This window comes from Temnothorax longispinosus, chromosome 11 (genome assembly GCF_030848805.1).
Source record: "Temnothorax longispinosus isolate EJ_2023e chromosome 11, Tlon_JGU_v1, whole genome shotgun sequence".
Classification (NCBI taxonomy): domain Eukaryota; kingdom Metazoa; phylum Arthropoda; class Insecta; order Hymenoptera; family Formicidae; genus Temnothorax; species Temnothorax longispinosus.
The window spans coordinates 4981663-4999779 of record NC_092368.1 but is presented as its reverse complement, the minus strand read 5'-3'; the positions used below and the strand labels follow the sequence as shown (position 1 = coordinate 4999779).

At 38.6% G+C, this 18117-nt stretch overlaps 3 protein-coding genes across 4 annotated transcripts; 2 read left to right on the top strand and 1 right to left on the bottom strand.

Annotated features, from left to right (window-relative positions):
• The first annotated feature begins 202 nt into the window (after positions 1-202).
• Positions 203-6272, top strand: LOC139821688 (uncharacterized). The gene is made up of 6 exons (XM_071792926.1): positions 203-1855; positions 1947-2168; positions 2348-2443; positions 3510-4156; positions 4647-4793; positions 5220-6272. The coding sequence occupies exons 1-6, from the start codon at positions 1829-1831 to the stop codon at positions 6133-6135; spliced, it is 2055 nt and encodes a 684-aa protein (XP_071649027.1). The 5' UTR covers positions 203-1828; the 3' UTR covers positions 6136-6272.
• Positions 6273-6489: 217 nt separating this feature from the next.
• Positions 6490-13624, top strand: LOC139821689 (uncharacterized). Of its 2 annotated transcripts, none has more exons than XM_071792927.1 (2): positions 6490-8167; positions 12947-13624. In XM_071792927.1, exons 1-2 carry the CDS (start codon positions 6868-6870, stop codon positions 13168-13170), a joined length of 1524 nt encoding a protein of 507 aa, XP_071649028.1. In that variant the 5' UTR covers positions 6490-6867; the 3' UTR covers positions 13171-13624. The 2 variants fall into 2 exon arrangements, 1 of the variants encoding a protein (XP_071649028.1); XR_011734315.1 differs by lacking the exon at positions 6490-8167 and adding an exon at positions 9460-11616 and having other exon boundaries at positions 12947-13145.
• A 44-nt stretch (positions 13625-13668) lies between these two features.
• LOC139821687 (U3 small nucleolar RNA-associated protein 25 homolog) lies at positions 13669-16827 on the bottom strand. The gene is made up of 2 exons (XM_071792925.1): positions 16687-16827; positions 13669-16396 (listed from the first exon to the last, which is right to left on the bottom strand). Exon 2 carries the CDS (start codon positions 16352-16354, stop codon positions 14006-14008), a length of 2349 nt encoding a protein of 782 aa, XP_071649026.1. The 5' UTR covers positions 16355-16396; positions 16687-16827; the 3' UTR covers positions 13669-14005.
• Positions 16828-18117: the final 1290 nt, after the last annotated feature.

Genomic DNA, 18117 nt, shown 5'->3' with positions numbered 1-18117 from the left:
AATTTCTTTTTTTCAATAATACTTGTTTAAAACGATAGAATTTCAAAATTTCAGAATTAACAAAATTGATTTATATCGTTTCTCTTTCTATCGGAATTCGATATGCTCAAAATGATAAAACAAGATACAAGATACATTTTATTAGTTATGTAAATAACTAATAAAATGCAAAATGGGAAATTTATCTTCAAAATCTATAATATGTATTTTGGGATTATTATAAGCGTGCAATATTAGTAGTGCATTCAATGAATAACCAATATTGATAGCTCGAATCGACACTATAATGTTTTATTGTTCTTTTCGAATTTGTATTATTCCTCCCGAATCTTTTGTTCTTTCCGGAATACGAAAGAAATCACACAAAAGAAAAAGTTTTTAAAAACTAAACAAAAAGTAGAAAAAGATAGTGGGACAACGGGTCGCTCGCCGTGAATACCACATTTCTGTATACGCGTGTAACCGTTAATCAGACCGTTGTTGCGAAAATATACACAGGAAGCAGCGAATGATGTTTCACGCGGTCGTGGCATAAATCTCGATCGCACGTTTCCATTTCTATGATCCGACACGTACGTCGTAAAAAAGTATCGATAAAATCGCCGGGTGTTTATTGATATCCCGAACTAATGAGTTTTATTATACATTCCGTTGGTGGTTTATTTCGTCCATTACCTTGCCAAGAGGCGTGAAAAAAAAAATCATAAGCTTCATTCAGAGAACGACAATAAACAAAATAGGCTCAAGATATAACACGTCAAGTACTACTAAATATACAATATGCGATTTTTACGAAAGCAATATTACTGCGCCTAAATCTTATCTCACAAAAAATAATCATATTATTGTTTTTATATTTCACCATCTTTTATAATAAAAAGATATTACCGACTTAATCCCATTTGCATATTTATCAAATAACAATCGAGAGGATTCTAAAGTTTTATATTTCTTTCAAAAAAGGACAATGAGGAATAAAGTTGAACATGAATTGCAAAGAAATAATTTCAAGTTGCAGAAAAGACGAGTGGAATCTGAAGTCCCATGATCGATGTAACCAAGAGAACAAATAACGATCCAAGTAGAAAAGACTCACAACCTATATAGGCACAATCATATTTTTAGGCCAGCGAATCTCTCGAAATTCTCAGTTATCCCTTCACGAAACATAAAAATGCCGAAACGGTCCATCTACTTGCAACCGTCGGATCATCTTTATCGGAGGACTCGGCGTGATCTCGAATTTCTGTGCAATTACTGGGACCGATTGCTCACTCCGAATCAAAGCTACGATATACGTCTTCCGGAATTGCTACGCGCTAATCATTTAATGAGACATCTATCCTCTTTGTCTCTCCCGTCGAATCAAGGATTGCGAGTCAACGTGAGCTTTACCATTCTCGACGATGGCAATCGCTTGGAACCGGAGGAAACGTATCAGCTGTAATTTCATACATTTTCTCTCCCTCCCGAGATTTAAACAAAGATTATTTTTTCATACGAAAAATTTCTTTAAAAGCGGAACAAAGACAATATTTTATTATAATATAACAATTAATATAATCTTAAAGAGAGGCATCTCTTCATTTATATCTTTTCAGCAATTTAATAATATAAATTTTTATTACGCAGAGGTAACGCTTTGCCCTCGGCGTTGCCTAATTATACCGAATCTCGTAACGGATTCCGCCGATCGCCGTGCAATAGTAACGCAGCCAGATATAATGATTTACTTAGGAATTACGTAAGGCAGATAAACGAAAATTATGCAGCGATCGAGAGGGAATTGACGAGGGCCAGAATATTAGCACCCCTCGTTGAACGCGACATGTGCCAGAATGCGTTTTACAATCAGGTTTAATCGCACATCTAATTCGAAATAAAAATTTCTTTTACACAACAAAATGTAGATCACGTCGATTTGTTTATTGCGATTTTCGATGCAGCGCACGGCGACGTGTAATTGGAATAAATTTCCCGTCGGAAATCGAGCCTGTTCCGCGAGGGTTTCTCCGGGATTACACGAGAGACATGTCAATCCGCGGGAAAGAAATAATCGTCAGGCTTGCGCATTAACCCGGCACGATTGTTGGATGGCTGATAGAAAGAACAAGGATGGTTGTTCGATAAATCAGCAATCAGCGAGACAGAAAGAAAATTCGCCCGAGGTAATAATACAAAACGTTATAGTATTTTGGTTAATGTAATATTCTAATAATAGCAACAATTGTGTGAAGCTATATAACGTTTTGAATTCCGTTTTTAGTATTCCGATGTAATATTTTTATCACAATTTATCACATAGTATCCTGATTATTTCAACAATGCAATTAACAATATTTTTTAGGAGTTTAACGACTCACCGAAAACTGCCAAGCAATACTCCCTGCAAACTTCCGCCTTCTGCAGTCCGCTAATGAAGAACCTGCAACCAAACAACAACGTGCGTTAATCAAACCATGTGTAATTAGATATCTTAAGTTACTCCCGCGATGGTACAGAACACTCTTAAGTGCAGCTTCGACGGATGAAAGAGTTATTTGAGAATGGGTCCCTTTTATCTTGTAAGCTTATACAACTTCTGTCGCGTAGAATTGAGCGACAAATTGATATCAGCGTTTGTGTCACCGAAATCGATACCGAATTGAAATTTCTATTGTCATCTACTAATATGACATCTTTGAACTTTAGAGTCAATTTTCTGAAGGAAACTGCACTTAGTATACACTCGTGTGCGCTGTACCATCGATATTTTTTTCCAACGAACGCGAGTCACATATTATCTATAGCCCGCGAGCTAACACAAGCCAGCGCGTACTTTTATGATTTCTATGATTTAAAGTTAATTTGATTTAGCAACATCGGATTATTGCAACTATTGATTGCCACGTTTGTAAATAATGAATATACTATTCCGGGAAATGTCTAATTTCATAGATATTTCACAGATATAAATATTGAGTAAATCGTAGCAACCTGCTGACAGGAAAACGTTAACAATCCCAAAATAGCGATCGGCATAAAGTAGAACAATCAACTCGTAAAATGTCCAGCCGCATCTTCTGCTATTTCAACTTCAAATTGCAGCAGGTTTTCCGATTGTATATAGACCATATATCAATATTCCGGCGAACAATATGCGTTTTCGTGATGTGTAGAAACAAAATATAGGAGGATTTTTTTATTATTGTACGCGCCTCCTTGCTTTCTCCTTGTTTTTCCTTCATGTAAAATAAATATTTAGGAATCGTCACAATATTTGCGTTATCTTGCGACTGGATGGGGAATTTATGGCACAGTGTAACTCTGTTTTATTTGTTTATTTGGAGATTCCGTCTTCAGCTTCCAACTTCCGCTATAAAATGTCAATTGGTTCTCTGTGTTCCAAAGTTTTTTTTTTACTTCCAATGGAATTAAAAATGAAAAGTGCGAAATTACTCATCCTGTCACACAATAAACTTCGGTTCTCGGTAACATCCGGTGGGTCTAACATTACCCAGACTTTACAGAACTGCACCGGAACTGCGTCGCCTCGAAACGACAACGGAACGATAAAGCAACAGAGCTCGAAAGAGTCGATGGAAGCGTGCCAGGATGTCAGTAAAATCATCAGCAACGCGGCGAAGATTTCCCATCCGGCGGAATCGAGGCCCGTCAAGCTCGACGACGACGGCGTCGCGATAAATAACGGCGATAAACGATCGATCGATCCGCAACCGGTCAGCTGTCAGGGAAATGTCCTGCCGCAGACCGCCGAGTCAAGCGTCGTGACTGATCAAAACGGACTCGTAGCGGGACAAGGACACGGCAACAAACGTAAATTTGACGATCTGGAAGATCGAGCAATAGCGGTCGAACGCGATCTAGAAACCGGCAGCCAACAAGATCGGTCGAGAATGACTGGAAAGATCAAGCCGCGTGTCAATGGTACGCCAACAACGTTCACCCCAGACGAGAAGGCTACCAGGAGCAGGTTCAGAAATAGCAGGATACCGGTGGAAGGAAAGCCGTTCTGGAAAAGGCACGTGTCCACGCCGAAGTACGCGAGTTTTCTGAGAATGTTTCGCAAGGAGGAGACAGATCGACTTCACAATAATTCCTCGTCTCGAAAGAACGACGGGGAAAAATTGCAACATCGAAGGATTTCTGCAGAGAGGTATGATCCTGAGATAAGATAGAGTATAGCGGAAAGAAAGAAAGAATTATTAAAAAATTCTGAGGATGAAAGAGATTATTCTTAGCAGAACTCATCTTTCCTTGATTATTGGACTTGAAATGTTAAGTCTCTTAAACTAAAATCGTGAGAAAATTTGCAAGAATGATAACTTGTACAAAATGTGATGCAATAATAGCAAAGAATATAGTGATGTAATTAAAATGAAGTGTTTCTACTTAAAATCCAGCAGATTATTTTATATCCTGATAATACGGAGATTATAAAAATATATTTTTATACGTTTGCTTTCTTTTCTCTTTTCTTCTTCATAATACAAAAAACTTTGTTATATTTTTTTAATATTTTATCATATAATTTCATATATATATATATATATATATATATATATTTTTTTTTTGTCATATAATTTCAATTGTGTAAGTAATCTATTGGTTGTAATAGATTGTTTTCTTGGCTTAATAAATTCTAGTTCCAGCAATAATCGAGCAAATCCGCGAATCGAAAGAAGAACGCCGACCCCGAGGAGCACGGTACACACGACGTACAATCCTATAATGCACTCATCGGCCACTGATCCTATTTTAGATTCCAGCAGTCTCACAATACAGCTCCTAAGGTATTTATGGTCCGTTTATTTACTTGTTCGTATTCGTTTCTCAAGTGCTTTCTATTCCCCTCGCAAGATTTTTAAAAATATCTCTCAAGAATCGTTAACGACAAACAAATTTTAGTGGCTAATAAAAGTGCAAGACATGCACGATACATTTTTAATTAAATTATTTGTAACATTCAACACACAAAATTAGAATCAGGAAAGAATATAACATTTTTTAATAAATTAAAAAAATAAGGTTATATATATTTTCCCAGTAAACCAGTTTGTAAATGTTATGTAACTTAGGGAGCACATGGAAAGAACAATGTTATTGTTCTTTCCATGTGCTCCCTAAGTTACATAACATTACATAACAGTTACAAACTGGCTTACTGGGTTATAAAAAATACTTTTTAGAATTTCATTTATGATTAATTATTTATACAGGCTGGCCGTTCTATTATACGCGCCCACGTTGATGCCGGCGTTGAATTCATTAATCGCGCAACAGAATCAGCAAACGCCAGTGTCAATGTCTTCTGCTTTCGAAGGTTCCAACGATCTGCTGATGCAAATTTTTCGTCTGCTCAACGAGCAACAATCCATTCCCAATTTGCCATTAGTACCGATCGGATCTGAGAGAGTTTCCTCGTCTTTATCCGCGGAGACAAATGGCGAATGTTCACAGTCACTTTCCGAGGAGAAGGAGGAGAATACCTCATCCCTTTTGGAAAAATCTGACCCTGTTTCGGAACAAGGATCTATTTTTGCCAGGAAAAGTGGTTGGAAATCGAATAATCACGTACAACAGCAAGATGGAAAGAACAGAGAGTGGCGACTGACGTCGATGTTGACCGATTCTGATGTGAGATTGGACGGGAACATCTTCACGGCGGACGACTTCCGGAAATTCGAGGAATTCTTAAAGGTCAAGACAAAGCGTTCGGAAGATGTTCGGTCTCTGTCCACGAAACGCAAAAACGAGGTCGTCATGAAGGAGTACTTCCGAAACTGGTTGCATCGGTTACTACGACAACTAAACTCGACGAGTAGTAATCTGTCTGTGAATAGCGAGGAGAGAGGGTGTCCCGAAGGATCTTCAAGGACTGCAGGCGAATCTTCCTTAGAAGAGGTAGAAGGACAGCGAAATAGAGACCGTTCGGTATCTGACGAATCGCCGGATTCCTCGAGAGACGACGGCAATACCGTTTCGGAGCGCGAGGAAGAGGATTCCGACGATCAGAAATCGTTTACTTCTGCTACGAGCACGAATTCCTCGAGATCGCAGTTCAAGCAAAACGACGCGATTGTCGCGGAAAACGAAGAAAAATTGCCGCAAAATACAAATTTGCCGGATCAATAACAAATTTTCGATAAATGAGATGTATATATATTTGAAACAATGGGCTAATAAAATCGTACCCGATATAGTTTTGTTGACGAGACGAAACGGCGTATAGCGGCAGATCGCTCATAAAAGAACCTCTTGCAAGTCACTCGGAAACTGTCGGACTGTTGTTAAGATTTCGTGTAAACCATGTGGCAGGTATGCGAGGACGCTTGCGCGGGCGGCCGAACACGTGGTGAACGCCGCAAAGCCGAGCTTTTCCGCGGTGCGTCGCTCGCCGAGAACTTGCAGTCGCGCGTGTTATCGCTACCGGGACGCTTCCCCTCGATCGGACGAGATCGTCTCTCTTTCATATTTACTACCCTTAGTGTGCGGGTGTTCGAAGCAACAAACAGTCAAGCCATTAACGCGAGCCAGACCCGAAAAGAACGCTAAAACAAACGGCAGATAAAATTCGTTTCCTGTCTTCTATGTAATCACGAATGGCAATTGATAAAAACCGCCGGGAAGAATCGTCGAAGAACGCCGGCGCCGTCTTCGCCGTATGCAAATAGTTTCACCGGAGAATTTCATTGGAAGATTTCGAGTGGATCACACATCCCGTCTCGCGATGAGCAGCGAATGGAAGAAACCTTCTCCCGCGATGTGCGCGAGAACGCGGAATCATGACTGAGAAGATAAAAATTTTCAGTTGACACATCTCAGTTTCTCACATTCCGAAAAGGCTGAACGTACGCAAGAGTCGAGATGGAGGACAGCAACGGCGAGGGAAAATCGCAGGACGGTTTTATGGCTACTCCGACGAAAGATCAGAACCCGGCAGACCCATCAGACATCTACGAGAATCGCAAGCCTAAGAAGATAATCCGCGTGGTCACCGTGATGGCCTACTTGTTGTCCGTGAGTTTTGTGGGTATTCTCTTAAGCGCCTACTACATATTCCTGTGGGAACCGCCAAATCCGAGGCTCATGCAGCGACAACGTCTGCGGACGGATCCGCAGATGCAGTTCCTGATCGCGCAACCCTCGGAGGAGACGGATTCGACGAAGAAAGACGGCAGTTTCCTCCCGCAGAGCGAGGTCAATCGCGTGCATAAACCTCTTCTTCTGGGTCGCATGTCACAAGATACATACGACGACGATGACTCCGTTGTCGATCCCCGAGACAAAATGGATCTCGAAAAGAAACGAAGACTGAACATGATACTGCTGAACCTGAGGCACTCGCTTGTGGACACCCTACGCGCTCAGAATCGAAGTTTGTCGCGAGAGACAGCGATTTCCAACAGACTCAACAATTCGTTTGTCAAAGTGGGAAAAGTGCTTAATTCGACAATGGGTCGCGCGGAGAACTCGATTTCGCGAAACGACGAATCACGACGTGGGAATACATCCGAAAAAGAGACTTATAACGGTAACGCTGATCTGCCTCCAGAATTCGCGAACTCTACAAGTACGCTAGATGTTGAAAGCACGTCTTCTACATCGAAGTTCACGACTATTCCTGGAACCGAGACGAGCCAGACACATTTCGATAGAGATCCTGTTACCAACGCCACTCCGATTACCGAGGAAAAGAATCACAAAAAGAAGCTCGATGAATTGTACCTTGTACGCGGATTCGACAACGTAACGGCAAACAGCGACGTTATGGCAAATGGCAGCAATCAACGTGTTTTCGGAGACAACAATTCTTTCAAGATGACCAAAGAATTCCGGAAGATCGATAGGAAAGAACCGAGACAAAACAAGACCGACGATCGTCGGTGGAATAATGATGAAGAAAATGATCTGGGCGACGTACAAACGAGCGTTATATTAGAGGACCGCGTAAATGGTAGTATTAGGGACCCTCAGAAGAATTATTCTAACGACGGCGAATCCTCCTCGAAAGATCAAATCGGACAGATCGCGCGCGATACGGTATCGATCGACCCGTCGTCTCGCAACTTGGGATTTACCGACGACCCGGGATTCCATCAGACGCCGGATGACCCGACCGTCATAAAATCACAACCACGCACCACGGGAACGAGAAATTCCGAAGGTGAGATTCACGCAGACCTCTGCCAGTCTTTCTTACGGCGCTGGAATAAACACGGCCGCGCGAAACGTGACCGTGTGATTATACAATGGAGTGTGATTATACAATGAGCGTTACGTCATCCGCGGTTTTCCCTAGACGCTGCTGGAATCGTAACGTTTCTGCATGTTCACGAACCACAAAGCACGAGCAACCCCGTTTTTAACAATAACACGCATTTTTAGTAATAAATACACCTCAAAATTAAATTTTGATAAATATAATGTAAAATAAATAAAAACTTCAAATAATTATTTAGTTTGTATTTGCATGATGTTCTATTGACTTTGAAACTCGAGATGAACAATTATATGAATTAATGCTCTTGCATCTGCTGGAACATCTGTTGCAATTTATCTTCTCGCTAGTCTCATCAAAGCATAGTTATTGTTTACTCGAGTCGAAACAAATGGGTCATTTAGTTGTTCGCTGTCTGAAATTCCCGAATTCTGAAATGAATTTATCAAATATCTTTTTTTAGTATTATTTCATGTTCTTTGTACGAACGTAATGAAAATTATATTTTTATTATATATTATATTTGTATCTCTAATAATTCATTAGCTGCTTTCGCTATTCACCGCGTTGTAATATAATATAAAATGTTTAAAAAGATTCCTTTTCTGTAAAGTAAATTATATTATATTTGCTCAATTGCGTAGAGATTTTAATAAGACATGTATATATATCCAACCGAGAAGTAATTTCTCTTCTTGGCTAGAAAAAAAGGAGAATTTTTAACTGACAGAACAGATGGAGAGCAATGATTAAAGCCTTAGAAATAAGTCGATGAATCGGTATACGATTATCCGTTGTCACTGAGTAATAAGTAAAACAGGGTCAGCTCAATCTATTATATGGCTTCTTCGACGTTACATCACATTCAAAATCCGATAACTCTTGAATATCATTACTTCTGAGTACATATTATAGTTATCAAACAGCTACAATTACGACAAGTAAACTCCCTTCACGAAGAAACTAATAAAACAAAAATTCATCGTGAATAATTTAAATCAAAATCATATATAAATTTCTTTTTAGTTATAGGACAAAATAATTTAATATAAATTCCGGATCTAGAAAAATTTTATACTATAAAAGTATAAAATATAACTAAAACACTGTCTTCGACGAACCATATAAAAAAAATTCATAATGCAATAAACTTTCTTAATAAATAATTTTGCGCGCACAGTAAAAGTATTTAATTAAAATTTTTCCTAAGATAAATATTTGAAGTATAAATTTAAGATTTAAGAACTCAATTTAATACAATTATTGACTATGCAATTTTAGAGGCTCAAAAGAATAAACATTTTTTTTTGTACTTGTGTCAGAAACATTTTATATAATTTAATGAAGTTCAACCATAATTTTCTGGAATCTATAGCCGTTTTCAAGGTTCCCGCCCGTTTTCTTAGTTATACGAAACTTACACCAAGGGATCGAATAATGCACTTTGTTTGCCGAAGAAAAGATCGAATGGTTTGTGACGTTCTACTAAAACAAAGGCGCGCCACCCCTTATAAGACAAGTAAAGCGACAAAGTTGCGTCGATCCATTCTCGAAACGAAATTGCTTAGTAGTCCAGGCAGTCCTCCCGTCTTTATTCAACCCTCGTTACATTTAATCCCATTTCGAGACTGTGCTATATCTCACCGATAAAATATTCCACTCATCTCTTCTCTAATTTTTATCCGTATACTTTTATCCGAAACAGTTCTAATCAGTAAACTTTAAAAAGACAATTCTTCTACAATGTAAATTATGTAAATTTTGTATGTTTTCAAAAAAATTAATTATGCCTGATATATTTTGCGACATTTTAATTATAATAATATAAAATTAAATAAAATACAAACAATATTAACGTGAGCTGGACTGAAAACTAAGCAAGATAGAATTAAGTGCAATGAAAAATATCAAAAAATCAGTAAATTAATTAAAAATTAGCTTTCTATTTTTCATTCTTTTTTTGATTTTATAATATACAGTCATTTCTTAACTTTTATTTAAAGGTTTAATTATACTTATAGATCTATCGCGCGTTTAAACAATAAAATAAAATATGTAAATAGGTATAGAATAATAATGTATATAAACGGATTAATTTGAGAAAAGCGCGGTATCGTTTATCTCAATTTAACCTTTTAGTGCGCAGCTTTGCATATATGCAAAGCGACTTTTCCATGATCCGTATACTCTCCCTTATGAAGTTCGAAATGAAAACGCGCGGCTTTGCACATCTGTAAAGGATTTTCTTTGGCCCTTCTTTCTCTTCTAGAAATTGAAAGGTCCAGAAGAGAAAAAATACTCAGAAAAATATATTCAGAATACTACAAAAAATTGCGCATTTAAAGGTTAAATTTATTTTATTCACGTATTATTGTTCTACACTACTCATAAAGGCAACATCTGCAGTAATGCAATTCTTTTTAGCGTGTCAATAAATCTCTGTTCTCTTTAGCTATGTTTCTTAGGATTTGTAGAATGATTTTGAGGATCAAACGCTAGTCAAAGCAAAAGGTTTTCAAATAATAATAGCAATCGTTGAAATCGTATAAAACATAAAGCTTGCGAAGATACAAATCTTGAAAGAACGACTACCGTTCGCATTTACTCGTAAAACTATCGAGATCCCTTTTGATAGGTAATTTATTTTCTATATATAAAACTGCGTCTTTCTTGCAGCTTCTTCTTCCAAGAGCGAAAAATTTTTATTGAGAATATGTTAGATGTAAAATATATATTTTTCGTAAAAACTGTTCAAAAATTGTTTTAAAAAAAACCCCGATTTTTCACGTGTTACAATCTAACTAATGCATCGCTGTCATTTTAAATAGAGAAACCATTAAAAAATACAATTAAACTGAGCAGATCCTCGCAGGTGTAACGGCCTCGTGTATATATTCGTAAGTTTATCAGCCCCCGGCTGGCGTGAGGAGCGAAAAGCTCTCGGCTGGGCAAGGTCCTGGAGCTTGCGCACTGGGTACTGCTTCCCCGTGCACATATCCCGAGGTGGGTGTGCTTTTTTTCGTAACTCGCGACGTACGGAGGCGAGATACGGCCGTCCACGAGAGCTGGCACACAGAAATAGCCAGCGGTAAACGCGCGTGTTTAGTTCCGTGGCGAAGACGAGAGAGCTGAAAGCTCGTGGCCTATCGATCCCCGAACGCGTGAGTCAACCCTCCTCCAATCTGGAGTTTCTGCGGGCAAAGCTCGTCTCGGTGAGGCACGCCCTATCGCGTCTACGGGACACGTTTATCTCTCGTGATGTGATTGAACAGTATTCGAACAATCGGTTTTTGTACCGGCAGCTGCGGAAACGCAAAGGCAAATTGAGCACCCCGAGAGCATGTGATGCCGCTGGAAATAAACGCGCGTCATTTGTTGATGCGTCGAACGTTGAGGTACGCCCACTTGGAAGTATACCGCGAAAAGGACCTAGTTTGAGAACGTAATTAGCTTAATTAGCTGTTGACCGACGATATACGTCATTGATAGATTCATTAAGAAATGTTCGATCAAAGGTGTGATTTCTAAGAATCAATTTCTAAGCTAGGATTGATAATAAATTCGTCCAATATACATATAGTTAACGACTCATAAAGACGCTTTACAATTTCGATAATTTTTCCCTAAGAAGAATATTCGCGCGATTCACACTAGCTATTCCTAACGGTTTCGATCAACGTCACAAACGTGGATCGTTTGCTTTTCAGTATTGAGAAAAAGCCTACGTATTGTACGATTCCTCTCGAGTGCTTCTTGTTGAAATCCATTTGCGAGATGACGAATGTCTCATCGGTTGAGATGTGAATTCTCGTGAAGTGGAGGATGCAATTACCACGAAAAATGAGCACCCACAACGTGATAGCGAGCATCGGTCGTACCCTGGGTAATCGCGACAACAAAACGGCAGCTAACGAGGTCCGTTTCGCTGTGGACGAACGAAAAGATAAACTCTACGAACCGAAACACAAGCAGAAGCTGGTACGAGTACTGACGGTGGTCGCGTACGTCATATTTGTCAGTATGGCTGCTATATTGCTGTCCTTGTACTACACCTTCGTTTGGAACCCTAAGGATCAAGCGATTAGGAGACCGAGAACCGACAAGCCAGAATGCCTGAAGTCTCTTTCTGAAAACCTCGGCACGACTACGCCGATCTCCAACGGTAAAAACGCGGAAAGACAGTTAAAGGAAGACACGAATATATTCTTTGCCGCTAAAGATCACGAAAATGCGCAAAAAGTTAATATAATCCGTTGCAAAGCAAAACTTCATTGAGAATTCCTAGGCTAATAAATAAGATATGCAAAATTTTATAATATTTTGATTGCAGAAGGCACATTTTGTAACATTTTTTCAATCAAAAATAAATTCTACAAGCTCTAGAAACCTTAAAAAACTGTAAAAGTTTTATACAATAGGAATTTAAAAAAATCTTTACACTATAAATTTCAAGTGCAAAAGATATAAAAATGTCTCGTGAAATATTAATCTTATAATTTATAAAATTTAAACATAAAGAAATATTTTATGGTATCGAAATAAAAAAAATTATATTATAATATCGAATAAGAAAATAAAAAAAAATTTGTTCTAAAAAAATACTGTTTTTTTTTTTACAATTTAGAATAAGTAAATTAAGCATAAGTTAACTTCTATAATTTATAATGAATTATGAATATTCTGCTGCAATTATCTTTACAATTTAATGATATTCTTTTGTCACAGAGACACAGATCGAAAGGATGATTGCGAGATCTACGACGATAGACAATAAACAGCTGGAACAAATTGATTTATCGACCACTCAACGACAAAAAAGTTTCTCGGAAATCTTCACGGAAGTTGCGGACGTCGAGGAGACGTCTGTTGAACTCACGTCAATATCGACAACGCGGGATTACCATAATTTCACTAGCATTACGAGCGAAGACGACGAGAGCGTCACATAAACGAATATCAGACTTTTCACATCTCGCGTTGAAAATAATAAGGTGCAAAGAAACTAAATTAGTAATCGCTAATAGATTATCAACCTATTAGTACATATAAAGAAGCAATTCCAACTCTTTGCGAAAAGAGAACGTTAGGAATCGCATTGACCTAAATTTGCCAAAAACCTTATAGAGACTAGAACTACTCTCTGCGACAGATATAGAAACTAGACACATTAGAATAATTTAAATGTCTAAACGAGTCGTCTAGAATTATGTGGACGACGCTATCGCGAAGACACGATAGAAGAAATCAACAATAGTAATAAGTAATGAAATTATAGATAAAATTATACATATATATTCCGTCGCAGACTTCATCTCTCTTATGAATTAAATCACATGCAAATTTTGTATCTTCATTATGCGATAAGACGACCAGATTACAAATATAACTTTTCGTGAAAGTTCATTCGTTCACATTATTTTTACCATATGCCCTATTATTATATTTATTGACAGACAGTGAAAGATACTCGAGAATTTGTAATTATTGGATATAGTATTAGAAATAGAAGAATGCGCAGTAACTACAGTAGAATTCATTATATTATATTCTAACATATTATTCGCGATTAAAATTCTCATCTGATAGATATCTTAAGATAAGTTTTATATGATCAAAATAAAGGTCCTATATTATAAAGTAATTATTCTATTTACATTTTATTTACAAAACGGTTACTTTATTTTACAGCGATAGCGCAATTATATAAAATTACTATTTATTGTAATTAAATTACTTATTAATTATCCTATCGCATCGTACAAATACAAGAAAAGAATTCAAATCTCAGCATTTAATTGTGTGTACTTTAGATTCCGATTCTATCATTTTAGCAGCTCTATTCTGGCCCACAATTTGAGCGAGCGATATAGCATCAAATTTATTATAAATGACGGTTACCGACATATTGAACTCCGTGCCGGAACGTGGATTCTGATACAGATTGTCCATCAGGTTACACATCTCGCTGTAAAAGTGTGGATAAGTGGGTAGCTGGTAGAATATGAGATGACGGATACCCTTTATCCTCGTTCTGCGCCAGAAATGCCAGCGTTCTGTGTAGAGTAGGAAGTGCGCGTCGCTGTGAAAGAACATATCTCTCGCTCGAGCGACTTTCCGGTCCTGGGTGTACTCGCTGATCATTGTGAAGCTCATCTTCTCCTTCATCATGCGATTCCGCAGATATACAAAGTCAAAGTAGCATGGTACATAGATTAACGTGTGATTATATATAGGATCCGAATACCGTGGCAATATCTCTTTCAGGAAGAAATCCAGCCTGCTATCAATAGCCTGACAAAGATCGGAAGCGTCAAACCTGTAAAACACCTGTGGAACTTTAACAGTTACATCGCGAATCGAGCCCGGCTCCAACGCATTCGCCACTTTCACCTGACCGGCGTAGTTAAAACATTTTCTAATTAGCAGCGTGTTTATGTACGGCGTTTCGATATCGGCGAAGATCAATGTCTGCCTATAATACTTGGTCCAGCCGTTCACACACCAACTTCTAAGACGGGAGTAATCGATGTCGTGGGATTTCTTAGGTTGCAGATGCATGTAATCCAACACCTGATAGAGATGATCCCAGTTCTGCATGAGAACCACGTCAATCTGGTCCATGATCAGCAGCTCTATAGATGACAGAAAGTCATAGTCTCTTACCGCTTCGCCCTCTGCACCTACCACTCTCCTGAGACCCAACGGTGAGCCGATTATAATGTCGGAAGAGTAGAAATTCGTGTATAATTTCAGAGACTTCTTGGTGATTGCCATGCCTATCTTGAACTTGTCGTCGATATTTCCTTGCAAGGTCAGTTTATAATCTTCTGGTTTAGGATTCTTCTTAGGCATCGTTAACTCGTTTCCAGTAAAATCCTCCATGAATCGTAGCTTGTTGATGACTGAGCCACCTTTGTCTTCTCCAAATAAAATCGAGATGAACATCTCGACTATCTTCAAGCAAGAATGCTTGAATGGCACTATTATGAGTACTTTGGGCCTCACTAAACCCTGATCCTTGTACTCATCTGGAACTTCTCCCATACCGCTACGATTGGACTTTGCTAGCTTCGCACTATGATGCAGTATTTTTGTTCGGGTCTTCAGAATATGATTGATTACATGTAGGCAATAGACGAATCGTATCTCATCGGCGTTCGAAAACGTTCTTCCAGGATAATGCAAGTCTTGATAATTATTTATCACTGAAAACAACTCCCTTTGAAGAGGAGTCATAGGCGCAGAATCTTTTTCTATAGTATTCTTTATATTATCATAGTTAGCTTTGATTAAATTATTCTGAATCTGCGATTTTACGTGCAATTTGTTCCAATCAACGCTCTCAATCCGAGTTGGAACCTTACCGTAATTTGTATATTGTTTCTCTTCGTCGTCTAGAAGCTTTTTAACTTTTATCGTCTTGTCGTTTGAATCAGAAGCTGGTTTTGGAATTTGACATACCAGATTTCCTAGTGCGGGCCATAATAACGTCGTGGTCTCTGTAATCGGTGGCGTTGCGGAGACTGCTTTATACAGTTCATCATCCATATCGTTGCGTAAATGCAAAGAAAATGGATCTCTCAAATGACCAATGTCCTCCTGGGCAGTCTCAGCATCTTCATAGTCATCCTCCTTTGTGCTAACCGTAATCTCTTCATTCTGATCAGAAAATCCTTCGTCTGCTTCAGATTCTTCGATTTCTTCTTCTTCAATATTTCTCTTTTTCATTCTCTTCATTTCTTTCCTTTTCTTCTTTCCTTCCTTGTCTGTTTCATTCTTATTCTGTGCATTAGAATCTTCGTTTTCACTTTCCGAGCTTGTCACGATAGGCTTGTTTAGTTTCTCTATTAAATTTTTATGTTTATAACCCGATAACTCGGACAGATAGAGCAACCAAGGATCAACCTCTTCCTCTTCAGAACTGTCGGCTTCCTCGAGTCGCTGACGCGTTTTCTCCTCCTCCACTATCCGCCTGCGAGCCTCGATCTCTTCATTCTTTGCTTCACGCTCCTTAACGTAAGAGGATCTTCTCAAGTCGAACTTTTCCTTCTTCGCCTTTGGTCGCTTTTGTACATTGCGCTCGTCAAATTTCCTCTTTTTACCATGGAACGATCGCTTTCCCTTTGGAGGCATCAGGGCGATATAATTCTGGTTTTAATCTGTACACCTGTATTGCTACAAGGATGACAAGAGAGAAAAGAAAAAGATAAATACTCGCATGATCCAGCTAATTTGAAAACTACCAGTATGATAATACAATTTGCATTTATTTCTTTACTGTAAAATTTTATTTTTAAGAAATATACTGTTGATCTACTCTCCAGCTAGCAGCATGTGACAAGAAATTACACGATAATCAATTTAACCGAACAAAATCTTTCATTACGTATTCAATTATTGTCAAAGGATAATTAAGTTATTTGTAACACATCAATTTGAACAAATCAAATTGTTAATAAACTTACCGTTTAGATAGTTAATTGCATACTTCTATTTCTGTATACATAACCTAATCCCACGTGCACATAACCTCATCTGCTTGCAAGAATACCAACCCGCGTGGACACACGTGGACATTTATGTCCAGAGGAATTAACCAATCGAAGCGAAGACGAAACCTGCACGCATCGACGTATTCGACGTCGACGCGCGACTACGTTCATGCAAACGCGCATGATTCGTCGCCATTTTGGCGACGCACTCGATTCACCGCGATTACGATATCGAAACCGCGATGCAAGATGAATTTTTGCAAATAAAGATACGACGTCATTTCTTTATACAGAGGTTTAATTTCGATTTTTCGTAATCCATCTTATTCAAAAAAGAATTTATTTATTATATCGTGAGAATTTTATCCTTCGAGAATGATACGGCCAAAAGGGAATAATTTTTATTCATTCGTATTTATTAATTCATATCATTGTCGCCTTCGAAAGAGAAGACATCAACGGTCACGAGCACGTTCAATTCAGCTTTCAGCTTTCATATCGCTGAAAATAAGGATATCAAAAAGACTCACCGTTCGAAGTGCGGCATTCGCGGTTCGCCATCGCGCCAAAAATGTCCGAGGGCAGCAGATCCCAAGGCGGCACACGGGAACGGCGCGGCGTTCTACAGTTGACGGTCAAAACGTTCGACGCAACCATCTCGGCACTCGCGGTTAAACTCACTCGAACGCGGACCGCAATCCGAGCGGACGCGACTACGATTCCGCGACTCGAAATCACCGACGACCGAGATTCGAACGGCGGTATATGCGCGCGACGTCGACGGAAATGGCCCGTTGAGGGGAAACCGGAAGAGAACGGTTCCGCCGCAATGGCGGCGAATCACGTAATTAAGCGCGGCAAATTTGGATCGCGCCACGCACAGAGTGACGTTCGTTGCGAACGGAAAGTTCCGCTTTTGACACCGCGTGAGAGAAATGGACGAATTGGAATCGAACGAAAATTAAAATCGGTTTCTATATAGATCTGAATGATTTTTAAGAAATAAAAAAATTGATTTAAGTTTTTTTTGCAGTATTTCTCTCTTCCCGCGCGTGAATGTCGAATGTAAAAGATGCCTCTTTCGACAAATCTTAAACTTAATAAATGAAAAATAAATAGGAAAGAGAGAATTAAAGTAAACAGAAGTGCAAATAAGAGTAATAAGACCATATCTGCATGTGGATTTTAAAAGTTAGAATTAAATTTCTAATAACGTAAACTGAATTACTGCAAGAGATGTTATACTTTTTAATTAGCCGCTTGCGTGTAGAACAAAACATCTAAGGATCAGTTAATATTGCCAACGGCGGTAGAATTAGCAACGTTCTTCGAAAAATCTTCGACCGATTGAAATTACAAACATTAATTAAACGCGCGCGATCTGGAAAGAGACGCAAGATGAGC

Excerpts from the sequence above, each read along its gene's own strand:
- LOC139821688 (XM_071792926.1), top strand. The coding sequence starts at position 1,829 with ATGTGCCAGAATGCGTTTTACAATCAG. Across the intron at positions 1,856-1,946 it reads AGAATGCGTTTTACAATCAG|CGCACGGCGACGTGTAATTG; the intron begins GTTTAATCGCAC and ends TTTTCGATGCAG. Across the intron at positions 4,794-5,219 it reads CTCACAATACAGCTCCTAAG|GCTGGCCGTTCTATTATACG; the intron begins GTATTTATGGTC and ends TTATTTATACAG.
- LOC139821689 (XM_071792927.1), top strand. The coding sequence starts at position 6,868 with ATGGAGGACAGCAACGGCGAGGGAAAATCGCAGGACGGTTTTATGGCT. Across the intron at positions 8,168-12,946 it reads GGGAACGAGAAATTCCGAAG|AGACACAGATCGAAAGGATG; the intron begins GTGAGATTCACG and ends CTTTTGTCACAG.
- LOC139821687 (XM_071792925.1), bottom strand. The coding sequence starts at position 16,354 with ATGCCTCCAAAGGGAAAGCGATCGTTCCATGGTAAAAAGAGGAAATTT.